The 13020-nt window shown below is 35.8% G+C and overlaps 1 protein-coding gene across 1 annotated transcript in view; it reads right to left on the minus strand.

The window, feature by feature from the left end:
• Positions 1-9557, minus strand: part of LOC138703448 (serine protease inhibitor 88Ea-like) — a 128858-nt gene extending 119301 nt beyond the window's left edge. The window contains exon 1 of the mRNA XM_069831311.1: positions 9282-9557. Coding sequence (XP_069687412.1) covers positions 9282-9296 — 15 coding nt within the window. The 5' untranslated portion in view covers positions 9297-9557. The remainder of the gene's footprint in view (positions 1-9281) is intronic.
• Positions 9558-13020: the final 3463 nt, after the last annotated feature.

Below are 13020 nucleotides of genomic sequence, written 5' to 3' on the forward strand. Positions count from 1 at the left end.
ATAACATAAATGAAGCCATATACAGCCCTACTAGAAAAATCCATTTGTCAACCATGTGTTCTATGCATTTCTATAGACGTGAAGTTCTGTCAGGTCGCACGCGTGTTTGTCATGGAGCATTTTTTTTAACTCGAAGCGAGCTTCTTCTCTTCACTTTCACTCAGTAAGGAATTATTATTACTACTAGGGGCCTATTATTGTTTTTGTTCTTCGTTGCTTTGAAAATTGCCGCCATATTGCTCGCTTTGGAATTCGCTGCATCCACCAGCGGTGCTGAACCTTTTGACGTCTCCGTATTGTTCAAGGCTCGACATGGCACAAGAAATTCGAGACGACTTGACTATAAAATTCGTTACAGGCGGTCGCTCAGCATTCCTCAGCACAATAACGCATTTCCCCTCCTTCTACAGAGACTGACAGCACAGTAAAATACGATGTACTTTGCGCATGCATACATATTCTTCTCATAACCATCAGCCGAAAAGGAATTTGATTTTCAGAATCTCTATGCTACGTCTTAGTTACAACTTTCTTGTTATATTTCCAAAGAATAGGAAACAATTCTTTGTAGTTCTCTATGAGTTACGAATGACTGATGAACGGTTTCTGGAAAAACAGTTACTTGTACATATAGAGTTACCTACGATTTAACGTGCTGATAAGTGTAAAATGAGTTTCAGAAACAACAGTTTATTGGCTTTATTTATTTGTTTATTTACTTATTTGTTTATGAACATAACAGGCAAAGCCCAATTACAATGTTCAAGACATATAATTTACATAATTTATAAAACTTAAACAGTGAAAACGAAATATACCCTTATTAAAAACAGAAACGAAATAGAAAAGCGAGAAAAGAAAAAAAGAAATTGAAAATAAGCTGTGAAAGTTGTCTGAAATTAACTAATAACAATATTCTGCAAAATATGATAACTAGGCTTTCATCTATATTAAGTATTAAATTACATAACTGTAATCGTTGCCTTATACCAGGCTTGCAGAACAGGGCGACAATTGTGGCGTTACGTCACGCATCCCTTCCTTCTACCCCCGCGTCAATGACTTGGTAGGAGAGGGGATTTGTATTTAGTGTCTGTGTTGTGATTGCGTACGGGTCACAATGACGTCATTCAACGCCGGTGGACTCTGGACGGGGAACCAACGCTTTCCCCACGCTTTCCACCCCTCTCTCGCCAGTTCTGTAACCCTGCCTTATACAGTGTAAATGTCCAATTACTAAGAAGTCCTCTGAAGTTAAGTATTTAGACATAATTTTCGACAATAATTTAAAATGGAACCAACACTTAATTACCTTTGTAATAAATTACGTAAAATAATATATTACTTCGTTTTAACGCGGAATTACATGTCACTAAGTTTATTACGCACAATATACTTAACTTTATTTCAATCGGTAATTACTTATGGATTATAGGATAGGGTAGCTTACATAAATCCTATTTTAATCCACTTTATTTATTACAGAAGAAAATAATTAAAATATGTCTTCATAAACCTATTGATTTTCCATCTCAAAAATGTTTTTAGACTTTAATCTTCTTAAAATAAGGCAAATTTATAATATTGTATTAATAAAATTCATACATAAAAATCGAAATAATTTTGAATTGTATTCTCATACCTATGAAACAAAAGGTATGAATTATTTAAGATTGACTGAACCAAACTGCAACACTTCGACAGTATTTAATCATAGTAGTAATTTAGGCACAAGAATATATAATAAATTTATATCTAAATATCCTAATCTTGTCAATTCTAATAGTTCCAGTATTAAATTTAAAAAGTTATGTATGGTTTTCATAAAAAAAATTGAAAAAATTGTAAATTTAAATTTATTTATTCTTATTGCTCATATTTCGTTACGGACTCCTTTCTGTCCGGGTGAAATCTATGTTTCAAGGTCTGAAAGCCATTTCCAGAATACAAAATTTGTAAATCAACTCTATGAATTATACCATTAAACTTCTGTTTGATGTTATCGTTCCACGGAATCAGTTGTGATATCGTTGCCCGATCTCCTTGTGCAGTGACCACCATGGTTGAGAACAGGATTCGAAGTGAGGATAATGTAAAAAGAAAGAGCTGTACATTGCACCGTGACGGTTGTCATCACAGTGGAATAGCTGTCGTGAGGTTAAACAAAGGTATAGAGTAAACGCACGCACACCTGTTATTAGTCGAGGTATTGTGCAGTAACTGGATCACCCACTTAAAAGCAGATAAAGGCCTGGCAAGCTGTGACCCTATCTGTGTACTCTGCTTCACAACAAATGCAGATAAGATTCCGATCAATAACATTCGCGCTGTTCCGGACGAGATAATTAAGTTGTCAGGCGGTGCGGAAAGCGAAAATAGGGTCAGCCCACCTATCTGCATGAGAAAACAGGCTTCGAACAGGAAATCCGCTGAAAGGCGTCGATTGATTGCTTTTATTTATATTTTGTTTCATGGCAAAGCGACTATAGTGTAAATCGTCCGGAAATACATGAACTGTGCCCATTAATTCAAACGAGATACAGATCAGGTTATTAAGTGCCAGAAAATGTTTAAACAATGTTTTTGGCACGACTAATAACATTTTGAGATTTTTTAAGTTTTTCGAGAAAATTAACATTTCAGCGCTCACGTTTATAATAATCGCGTTATTTCTCGCGTGGACTACTATTGTAGCCCATTACAGACGTAGACAAATTATTAGACTAAAACGTTTTTCTTGAAAACACAATATAATTCGTCATATCAACTATCAGTATAATTCACAGAGTCTCTATTATTGTAAATATGATTGTTTACATCTTCTGGTATATTTTTCCAATGGTTAAGTATATTTTGTCTGGCTGTGTTGATGCTACTGGTGTTTTAATTATATACTGCAGAAGATATTCAACAGTCTGTTCTCCTATGGCCTGCAAGAAGACCGGACGTAAACGAAATTGAAAATCTGTGATCTATACTGAAGAAGAAAGTGAACAAAAAGAGGCTTACAACAAAACATGGACTCATTTAAGCACTGTCTGATATCTGGCTAAATGATGCTGATATTCAAAGAAAGTGTCAAACTTTGGTTTCCAGCATCCCTGACAAAATCATCGTGTTAATAAAGAATAAGTGAATGTTCACAAAATATTAGTAACCTCCAGACTCAATTTTCTGTTCATTATTTCTGTGCAAAATACATTTTTGTTCATCATTTCTGCCGATAAATACAGCTTTGTTGCACATATAATTAATTTAGTCTAATAATTTGTCACCGTCTGTACAATTTTTGCCTTTATTTTAATCTGCTATAAAATTTGTTCATCACATTCAGCCAACCACTGCTGAATTTGTCTGTCAGTCATAACTTATTTATTTTAATGACTCATACAATGTTTAGGAATTAAAACATGAAATTTGTGAGAAGATGCTTCGAAAATAAAGTTGCTGGTTTAATCGTTGTGGGCTACAACTGCAGTCCAAGGAATAATAATCGCTCTCACTCTGAACATCTGGTGAAGTCATGAAGTATAACATCACTGATGCATTGTTACAAATGTGCCGGAGAGGTATACAAAAGGAAAATATCGCCGCTTGATTCGCTAAAACATGACATTTATGAGAACTTGCTTTGAAAATAAAGTTACGGGCAGTGTTGCCAAGTCAAAGGTTTTGTAGTTAAATCTGGTGTTTTTAGGACTACGGTCAGTTACAGAATTTTACCGTCAGCGGCTAGCTATTTATTTGGCGTTTTTTTATGATTCCAGCAGAAGTAGACGATATTCTTAAGTTTTTTTCTTTTCTGTAAAGATATTATATTGTTTTTATATGAATTTGCGGACAACAATGTTAGTTAATCATAAACCAGAGTTTAATATGGTATTATCACAATTTTTCATTGTGCGAGTATAACATAGCAACGTTTTATGTTAACTCGATTTGGTACAACCACGTCCATTTCTTGCCTCATCCATTGTTGTTGTACAAATAAGGTATGCCACATTCGTTAAACTCTTAGTCTAATCATGTATGCATTTTTTTGTAAATAAATTGATTTATTTAACCATAAAAAGCGGATAATGAACTGAATTATTATTTTCATTTATGATAACTTATATTATGATGAATGTGATTGTTTCCGAAGTGTCCAGAGTATTCTTGAGCTACTTCAGTCAATTTTGAAGAAATATGCCGCGTAAAATTCCATACGTACTAAAGTTTAGAAATGTGTGAAAAAACCATAATGTGTTGAAAGATTGGGTGGAAGAAGTTGCCGATGATAGTTGGAAAACTCGGTGTAAGTGGTGTAAGGTGATAATATATCGAATGCAAAATATTCAGGTTTAAATGTCCATATGATTTTGCATAGAACATTGAGCTACAAAGTGATACACACTTTCCATAATTTAGTCCACATTTTTATAAAATTCTTCAGTTTCAGTGTTTCCAACTCGATTCTTAAAAATCCGCTGTGATGCCGTGCAGAAATCGCTAAATTGATATATTGTCAATGTAAAATTATATTATTTTGCCGCTGTGAATGCTAAAACTACCCGCTAAATCCCTATATCAGCAATGCAAATTTCATAAATTTTACCCGCTAAACTAACGCCGAAAAACGCTAGATCTAGCGGGAAAACCGTTGAATTGGCAACACTGTTCAGTTTCTAAAACTGTATAGTTTGTATTTCAAATTTTGGAAGTGTTGTTTAAAAGAAATCTGGAGTTTTTCAACTACAGTGTAGCGGTTTTTTTAAGCTTGTTCAGCGGTAAATGGAATTCTGAGTTGGCAACACTGGTTACGGGTTTATTCGCGTGGGTTACAACTGTAGCCCAAGGAATAACAATAACTTACTCTGAACATCTGGTCAAGTCATCAACCATAACAGCACTGATGCATTGTTACAAGTGTACAAAAAAGGCATACAAAAAAAAATGTCGCCGCTTGATTCGCGAAGACGTTATAGCACTACAAAAAAGAATGGGCTGCAATAGTTGAATGCAAAATTTAGCAACGCTGCAGAACGTTACCTTCCAGTTTCAGTCTAGCGAAATCGTTACTTAATTGGTCAGTTACGTTGTTGTTTAGTCAACTGTCCGAAGACAGGTCTGGACCCCACAAGTGACACTAACGAGGCATCACTCATGAGGCAACTAGGCCAGGAGATATTGGGGTAGGGTGACCAGTTCCTTCTCCTCTCCATTGCATACATCGCCGATTAGCTACACATTACACTAATCAAACTTCAGATGTATACAAATTGTTCTTCCTCTGACACATATCGTCAAGTGAAAATAAATTAATTTTAGTGGTTTATTTTGTACGACGTTTTATCAAGTGCTGTGTTAATCTAGAGTCTGAAAGATGTGAAGGTGATAATACCAGCGAAATGAATCCAGGGTCCTGTGCCGAAAGTTACCCAGCATTTTCTCCTAAAAAACAAACTAACATGAGGTATTACAGTAACCACGAGTACTGTTTTTGAGCAGTCGTATTCAAGGGGATTAACTCTTATTAATTTAGACGTCGGATTTTAGGCTCGAATAGGATAGGTTTAAAAATTGTATGTAAACATCGTTAATTGTATGCAACACGAGAAACTCTCGAGCGATGGTATTGCCTAACACTAGGTGCATTAAAGAACGTATGTTTCAACAAGCCTAAAAATCGGAGGTCTAGGTATGCCAAGGTGTATTCTCATATAAGTTCCTTAGTTTGACGCTTTATGAGTGTGCTTGCTGTGTTCCGATGGTACTGATGGGAAGAAACTGGTTATAAGTCTTGCCAAACTTACAGCTTTAAATAGATATTGAATAAGAGTCTGGCTAAGCGGAAGAGAAGGTCTGGTGGCCTTAGCTCTGCCAGGTTAAATAAATAAACAAACTATTAGGGGTCTATTGTTATATGCATATTATTTGCAGAGTTTGTCAGTTTTATAACATTGATAATTTTACACATATATACATTTGTTCAGTTGGTCAGCAATTAGACGTTAACAATCCTGTTACATTTGAAACTATTAAACACAGACCGTTATTGCGACTATTACATTTTTACTACGTAATACTACTTTTACCAATAAAACGGTACGAAAGGATGTGTTTTAACCAATCATGACTGTTTATCGCTACAATTTTATCACTTCCCTAACATTTGTTTATTTTTATCACTTCCCTAACATTTGTTTTTTTGTTTATCACTTCCCTAGCATTGGTTTCTTTGTTTGCCAACATTTCAAACTGCAAATTCTTTACGCTATCATAAAACTTGCTTTGCAATTGTCATTTGTTTACCGCATAGTCAACTAAAAATAGCGGCTCCATTGAAACGTTTTGGTGAAGCTAACATTACTGAAATATAATTTCAGTAAGTCAGTTAATACCTATTTTATTGTATTAGAGTACTTTATTTCTTCTAATCTTTATATACTTTTTTTCTAATCGTATAGTAGTCACCCACTCGAGTTCTGATTTTCTCTAGATAAATCAAAATCTCTAGTGAGATTACTGTTGAACAGATCGGTAGCAGACGGAATATTTTGTGAATGGTTTTCGGTTTAGTGTTAATCACTGTATTAATAGCCTATGCATTTGAAGGGTACAGGGGAAAAACTATGTATGTCACATTTCTGTTAAAGGTCAGATAATGATGCAAGTCAGTATATTACTGCTAAATTTATTGCTGTTCTTTTTTAAAATTAAGAAAAGGATGATTGCATTCGTGGTTATGATAATAATTCTCCTTTTTACCAGTTTTGATAAGAACGACACTAAAGTTTGTAGTACCTATTTAATTAGATAATGACACCATCCTTAATGGAATTGTGAAATTCATAGTTTTTCCGTGTACCCTTTAATATTAAACCAAAACCCACATTTCGTATGAAATCATTACGCGCTCCTTTGCGAGTAATAAGAAAAATACTACTAATAATAATATTGCTGGTTTAATGGATGTTACCTGAAATACCGATCGCGCTGTGTAATATGAGATGCAGTTTCTATTTTTATTGCCAGTGGCTTTAACATTCGCTTATAAATTTCAATAGTTTCTCGAAAGTATGCAATGAGTTGGAGGTATTTATATGTTATTTGTCTATGGCTGGAATTATGTCATAGATGTAGAGCCGGGGAAGGAAGAGAAGAGTTCTTCCTCTCTGCATATATACGGGATCCTTAGAAAGAATAGAATTTGCATAACTAAATTAAAAAGCAAAGAAGCCAAACCTGTAAATTTAGAGTGACCTTATCTGTTGCTTATCTTGTAGAGATTGTTCGACGACTCATCTTAGAACTCAGACTTCCCAATGTTTCATCATCAAATTTCCATTAAGTTAGATGACATTGATAACACTTTACCACACTCTTAATTTAACTTTGTGAAAAAAAAAACCTGTCGATTGGATTTCCATCCCTGATAGCCTAAGAGTTGGGAATTTTATTTGTTCCTGCCCAACTACTTGTCAAATAACATCAGTTTCGTGATGTATTTGTTTCTTGAGGCATATAATCTTTGCTAACCAAAGTAAGAAATAGTAACTTTGAGTCCTTTGGTAGGTAACTCACTGTCAGCTAATGCAAGATTTAACATAGCAGACATGTGATAAATTGAAGGACGATGTGAAAGGCTCAATTCTTATCAAATCTTTAGTTATCCCTTAACGGGCACAACACATACTCGTCGACTTCAACTAAAATACTACGTGACGTAATCTACCGTCCAAGAAAGCCAGTCAATGAATTTGTAGGCCAGGCATCCAAGTTAAAATTCCTGCACTAAGTAACATTTAAAATGTATATTAGACAGAAGTATGAAAAATTAAAATCATTATGATGGTAAAGGATGAAGTTATAAAAGAAAGATTTGATGTTGGTGTTGACAAAAAGGAAAAGATGATGGCAAATAAAGAGAGGATTATAAAAAGTAAAGATAATGATTATGATGTTAAAGGCTGATGAAAAGAAAAGGAAAAAAGGTGATAATGTAAAATACAAAGATGATGAGGCAAAACAAAATGATGATGATGATTATGATAGAAAAGATAATGATTATGATGTTAAGGATGGACATAAAATGAAAAAAAAAATGATTTTGGTGGTGACAAAAAGGCAAAGTTGATGACAAATAGAAGATGAAGATGATTATGATGATAAAAATAAAAGATACCGGTAATAGTTGTTATGATAGGGATGGACATAAAATAAAAAAGATGATGTTGTTAATGACAGAAAGACAAAGTTGATGACAAATAGAAAAGGATGATGGTAATGATGATGAAAAGAAGATATAATGATTATGACTTTTTTAAATCATGTTTTATTTAATGACGCTCCCAAATGCCGGGGTTGTATCAGCAACCGGTATGACGGAATTCTGTCCCGTATGAATTCTTTTACATGCCAGTAAATCTACTGACAAGAGCCTGTCGCATTTTAGCACATTTAAATGCCATCGACCTGGGTCGGGATCGAACTCGCAACCTCGGACACAGAAGGCCAGCACTCTACCGACTGCGCCACTCAGGCCGACGATTATGATGATTAAAAAGACAAAGATGATGAACATGACAAATAGGAAAGATGATAATGTTGACAAAAAGAGAAGATAGTGATTATAACGTTAAGGATGAAGATAAAATGAATAAGATGATAATGACAAAAAGGAAAAAAATGACGAAGATAAACAGAAGAAGTAGAAGAAAAAGGAGAAGATAATGATGATGACAAAAAAGAAATGAAAGTAACGGTAAAGTTTGAATTTTGTCCCGTATGAGTTCTTTTACATGCCAGTAAATCTACAGACATGAGCCTGTCGCATTTTAGCACACTTAAATGTCATCGACCTGGGTCGGGATCGAACCCGCAACCTTGGACACAGGCCAGCACTCTACCGACTGTGCCACTCACGCCGACGATTATAATGTTAAGGATGATGTTGATGATGATTAAAAAGCAAAGATGATGACCATGACAAGTAGGAAAGATGAAGATGATAATGTTGACAAAAAGAGAAGATAGTGATTATAACGTTAAGGATGAAGATAAAATGAATAAGATGATAATGACAAAAAGGAAAAAAAATTATGAAGATAAACAGAAGAACAAGAAGAAGAAGAAAATGATGATGATGATGATGATGATGATGATGATGATGGCAAAAAAGAAATGAAGATAACGGTGAAGTTGTCAACAAGAAAAGCAAATGATGGAAAAGAAAACAATGATAATGCGATTGACTATGTGATTGAGGGGTTCTTCTGGGTTTAATAAACTAATCTTACCTTAGTGTACTGCATGCTTGTGGTACGATGTCTTCTCTTTGAAACTTGATTCTTCTTCTGTAACTGCTTGCGAAGACGATCACTAACTCTGCTCTTCGTAACCACTTTCTCTGCTTTTAAATTACACAGGAGGTTGGTTCGTATTGGTTGTTGCCTAGCTTAATAGTAAGTTAGGAATCGAAGCTCTTATACAATATCACGACTGCCTCCCGGAAATTGAAGTCTGTGTGACGCAAGAAGCGGGATGGCGGGCGGCACTGTTGTGTGCGGGCAGCGACGGTCCGCAGTTTTATATATGCTATCTATCTCCCACACTCGACGCTGCCGCTGAATGAGATGCTGGTGCGGGGTTCTCCTGGAGTAGGGGGTGGGGCCACGGTGACTCATGTTACGTGGACGTCAAGAAGCGCCATGACTTGCTATAACAACAGTTTCCCTTTTAGCTTTAGCCTTCATATCATTATTGAATGTACTATCACAACTTCAAAGATCTTGCTCTGAATGGCTCGCAAATCAGCTTACTTAGTACCTTAATGCCCACGTGCATCAATGTCGGTTAGTGTAACCTCCGCGCACCTGTTAAAAATGCCACCTAACCCCTGGTTAAACATTTTTACGGTGCATCGACCTCAGTTAGGACTTAAATAGGGGGTTAACCACGGTAATCTTTAACCGGCGGTTAAAGGAGATAATCAGTGACTAGTAGACTAATGGCAAAGTGCATCAACATCGGTTAAAAACGCAGTAATCATAGATTACGAAATGACGGTTAAACAGTAACCGTGGTTAAAATGTAATTTTTGTGCACCATTCACAATCACCGATTACTTAAACATGGCTAGCTGACACCTCATTTAACCAGAGTAAAGTCTATGATGGTGCACTGTTTCTACAAAATGACTAAAGGAAAGCATCCATACCGCTGCAAAGATAATAGTCAACGTCTAAAAACGACTATGCTCACTCTGTTCTACATCGAAATGAACGTGTCCTACATTTTCGCGTTGCATTTGTTTGCCTTTCGGGAATGTTATATTTGCGAGTTCCATTTCTTTGTTTTTCAGTGTTGTTAGGTTAAAATCGTACAAAATGGAAAATTGGATGCAAAAATGATTATATCCCAATGTGAGGTTGAAGTATTGATAGACTTACTTACTAGATGTAAATATATTATATAAAAAAGAAGTAATATCCATAAAGGAAAAGGATGCAAAAGATGAGTAGGAATGTGTGTACGGTCCAGGACCCCATTTGCACCAGGGAACTGTTCATTATCCTAAGATCCATCCATAACCTCTCTTTCTTCAGCCAGTGACAGAGAAAGAGATATTAGAGTATTCCCTCTTAAAATACAGAAAATAATAGTTACATAGAATCGTAACATAAGCAGCCGATCCATAGGAGAAATATGACTGTTTTTGTGTTATATCAAGTGATCCATTTGTAGATTTTGATAAACGAAATCCCTCCTGAAATTTTCTGTCACCTAATTCCTCGTAAAGATTCTCTCTTTCCACTAAAGAAACTTCACGCTCACGCTCTATCCAAGTAATTCAAGTACTGTACAATAATAATCGTCTTCAAAATAAACATCTGTGGCTCTGGCCACCATTTTGCTTTACTTGGTCTACTAATCACTGGTTTTCTCCTTTAACTGCTCGAATATGATCGGTTAGAGATTACTGTGGTTAACCTCCTATTTAAGTTGTAACCGAGGTCGATCCACTGTAAAAATGCTTAACCACAGGTTAGGTGACAATTTTAACGGGTGGTTACACTAACCGACGTTGATGTACGTGGGCATAAGTAAAACAAAATGGCGACCAGATCCACAGCTGATTATTTCGAAGACGATTATTACTGTATTTGAATTACTTGGATAGAGGCAGTGCTGTCAGAGGGGGCATACGGTGACATTGGCCCGGTTCGCACTGGTTCGTCCGAGATGTTTGTTAAATTTGCCTCAGTTCCTATAGTCGCAACGCTGTTATTCCCGGCGTGACTCCTCCTCTTTGCTTACGTCTTAGGAAGTGAAGGCTCTATAAAGTGTAGTATCGTTCGCCATTTTTGTTCTTTCGTTGCCGAGCTACCAGACGAGGAATCTATTTGCTACACCGTTAAACATTATCATGTCGTAGCTCCTATGATAATAAATCAAACGCACTGTAATTCAGCAAATAATTGAGCGGCAAATAACGTCCTCGTGTGCTTTCTGCGAACGCCAACGAAAGAGCCAAAATGGCGGGCGATTATATTAAGTATTTATCGAGCCTTAGGAAATGTGTGACATCATCATCAGCGAATCACAAGATGCACACGTTTAAATGTAGCCGACCTGCAACGTGATTGGCTGCCGGAAATAAGAGCGACGAGACTATAGAACTGGTTCTTAAATGTTTGTTTTTAAGTGTGTGTTTCCTACCCATTTTAATTACGTGATTCGGATTCCGCTTATTGCGGATAGATGGCAGGACTGTGACTCATTTTTCAAGTCGCACACCACTTAGACGGGCCACACTGTGCGTGATGTGTATCTGTGGAGATTTATGTCGTGTACTAGGCTGAGTGTTTGTGTAAGTGTAGTGGAGGGAATGAATGAGGAGGGTGGTAAAGATGAGGAAGTGAGAAGGGGAAACATGTTGCCGGCACATAGCCTATTTCTGTCGAGTAACACCAAGGGAGCCGCCAGGCGTAATGTCCCCGTCCGACGGCGGCCGGAGACCATTAGCCTAGTTCCCACTTCGTCTCCCGGCAATGTTTACATCGCCTGTCAGACGTTATGGATCGCAGTATAGAAAAACTTTAAATGGGATGAAGCTGATTAACAAATAATAGATGAAGACGAATGTGTTACTATTATTATTATTATTATTATTATTATTACTATTATTATTATCATCATCATCATCATCATTATTAAAACTAGGAAGTTGGTACCAAAACAGTTAAGTTGTGTGAGCTTGGACTATATCTCTACTGAGTGAAAAGTAATAGAGCGTCTCTCAGTGTCAGTGAAGCAGGACGACTAATATGTACAGCAGGGTGGTAACCAAACATGTGTTCCAATCGTCCACAGCCTTAGAACGAGAAAATAATATAAAAGAAAATAATTTGTAATTACGAAGTTCGTAATTCCCAATTTGAATTAATTTACCCATACATATAAAAATACCATAAAAAGTATACATTTATGATTCTAGTCTCATTACAACAAATAACAATGAACTTTTCATTTTATCAAAAGAAATACTCTTTTAGGTTCAGAAAAAAAAACAAACAAAATTTATACTCCGAAAATATTCGTTCTACGTCACAAGACGTCACTTGGGCATAATATTATACAGTATATCTTGCTATAATCAGGTGAACAACTACTTTGTGAATGTAATAGTGTATCTCGTATGTGACACATAATATTAAACCTATAATTGTTTTCAAGAAAATTTTTCGCTTCTATTGTAATGACAGCTAGGAAGTTCGTTTCGTAATTCCGATGTTGAACTTGGACTGTAACGCAACCGAATGCATAGCAGCACAAGATGTTAACATTTAACGAAGAATAATCCGGAAAAAAACAAACGTGCTATACACTCCTGTTTGCATACGAGTAATTATTTTAATAACAGATGAGTTTACGTTTTTGGAATCATGCATAAATTAACATTAAGTAAATAATACAATAATAACAGAATAGCTCACTTTGTTCAGAACCTAAAATATTAAAATAAATGAACAATAT

The sequence above is a fragment of the Periplaneta americana genome, chromosome 7 (assembly GCF_040183065.1).
Source record: "Periplaneta americana isolate PAMFEO1 chromosome 7, P.americana_PAMFEO1_priV1, whole genome shotgun sequence".
NCBI lineage: Eukaryota > Metazoa > Arthropoda > Insecta > Blattodea > Blattidae > Periplaneta > Periplaneta americana.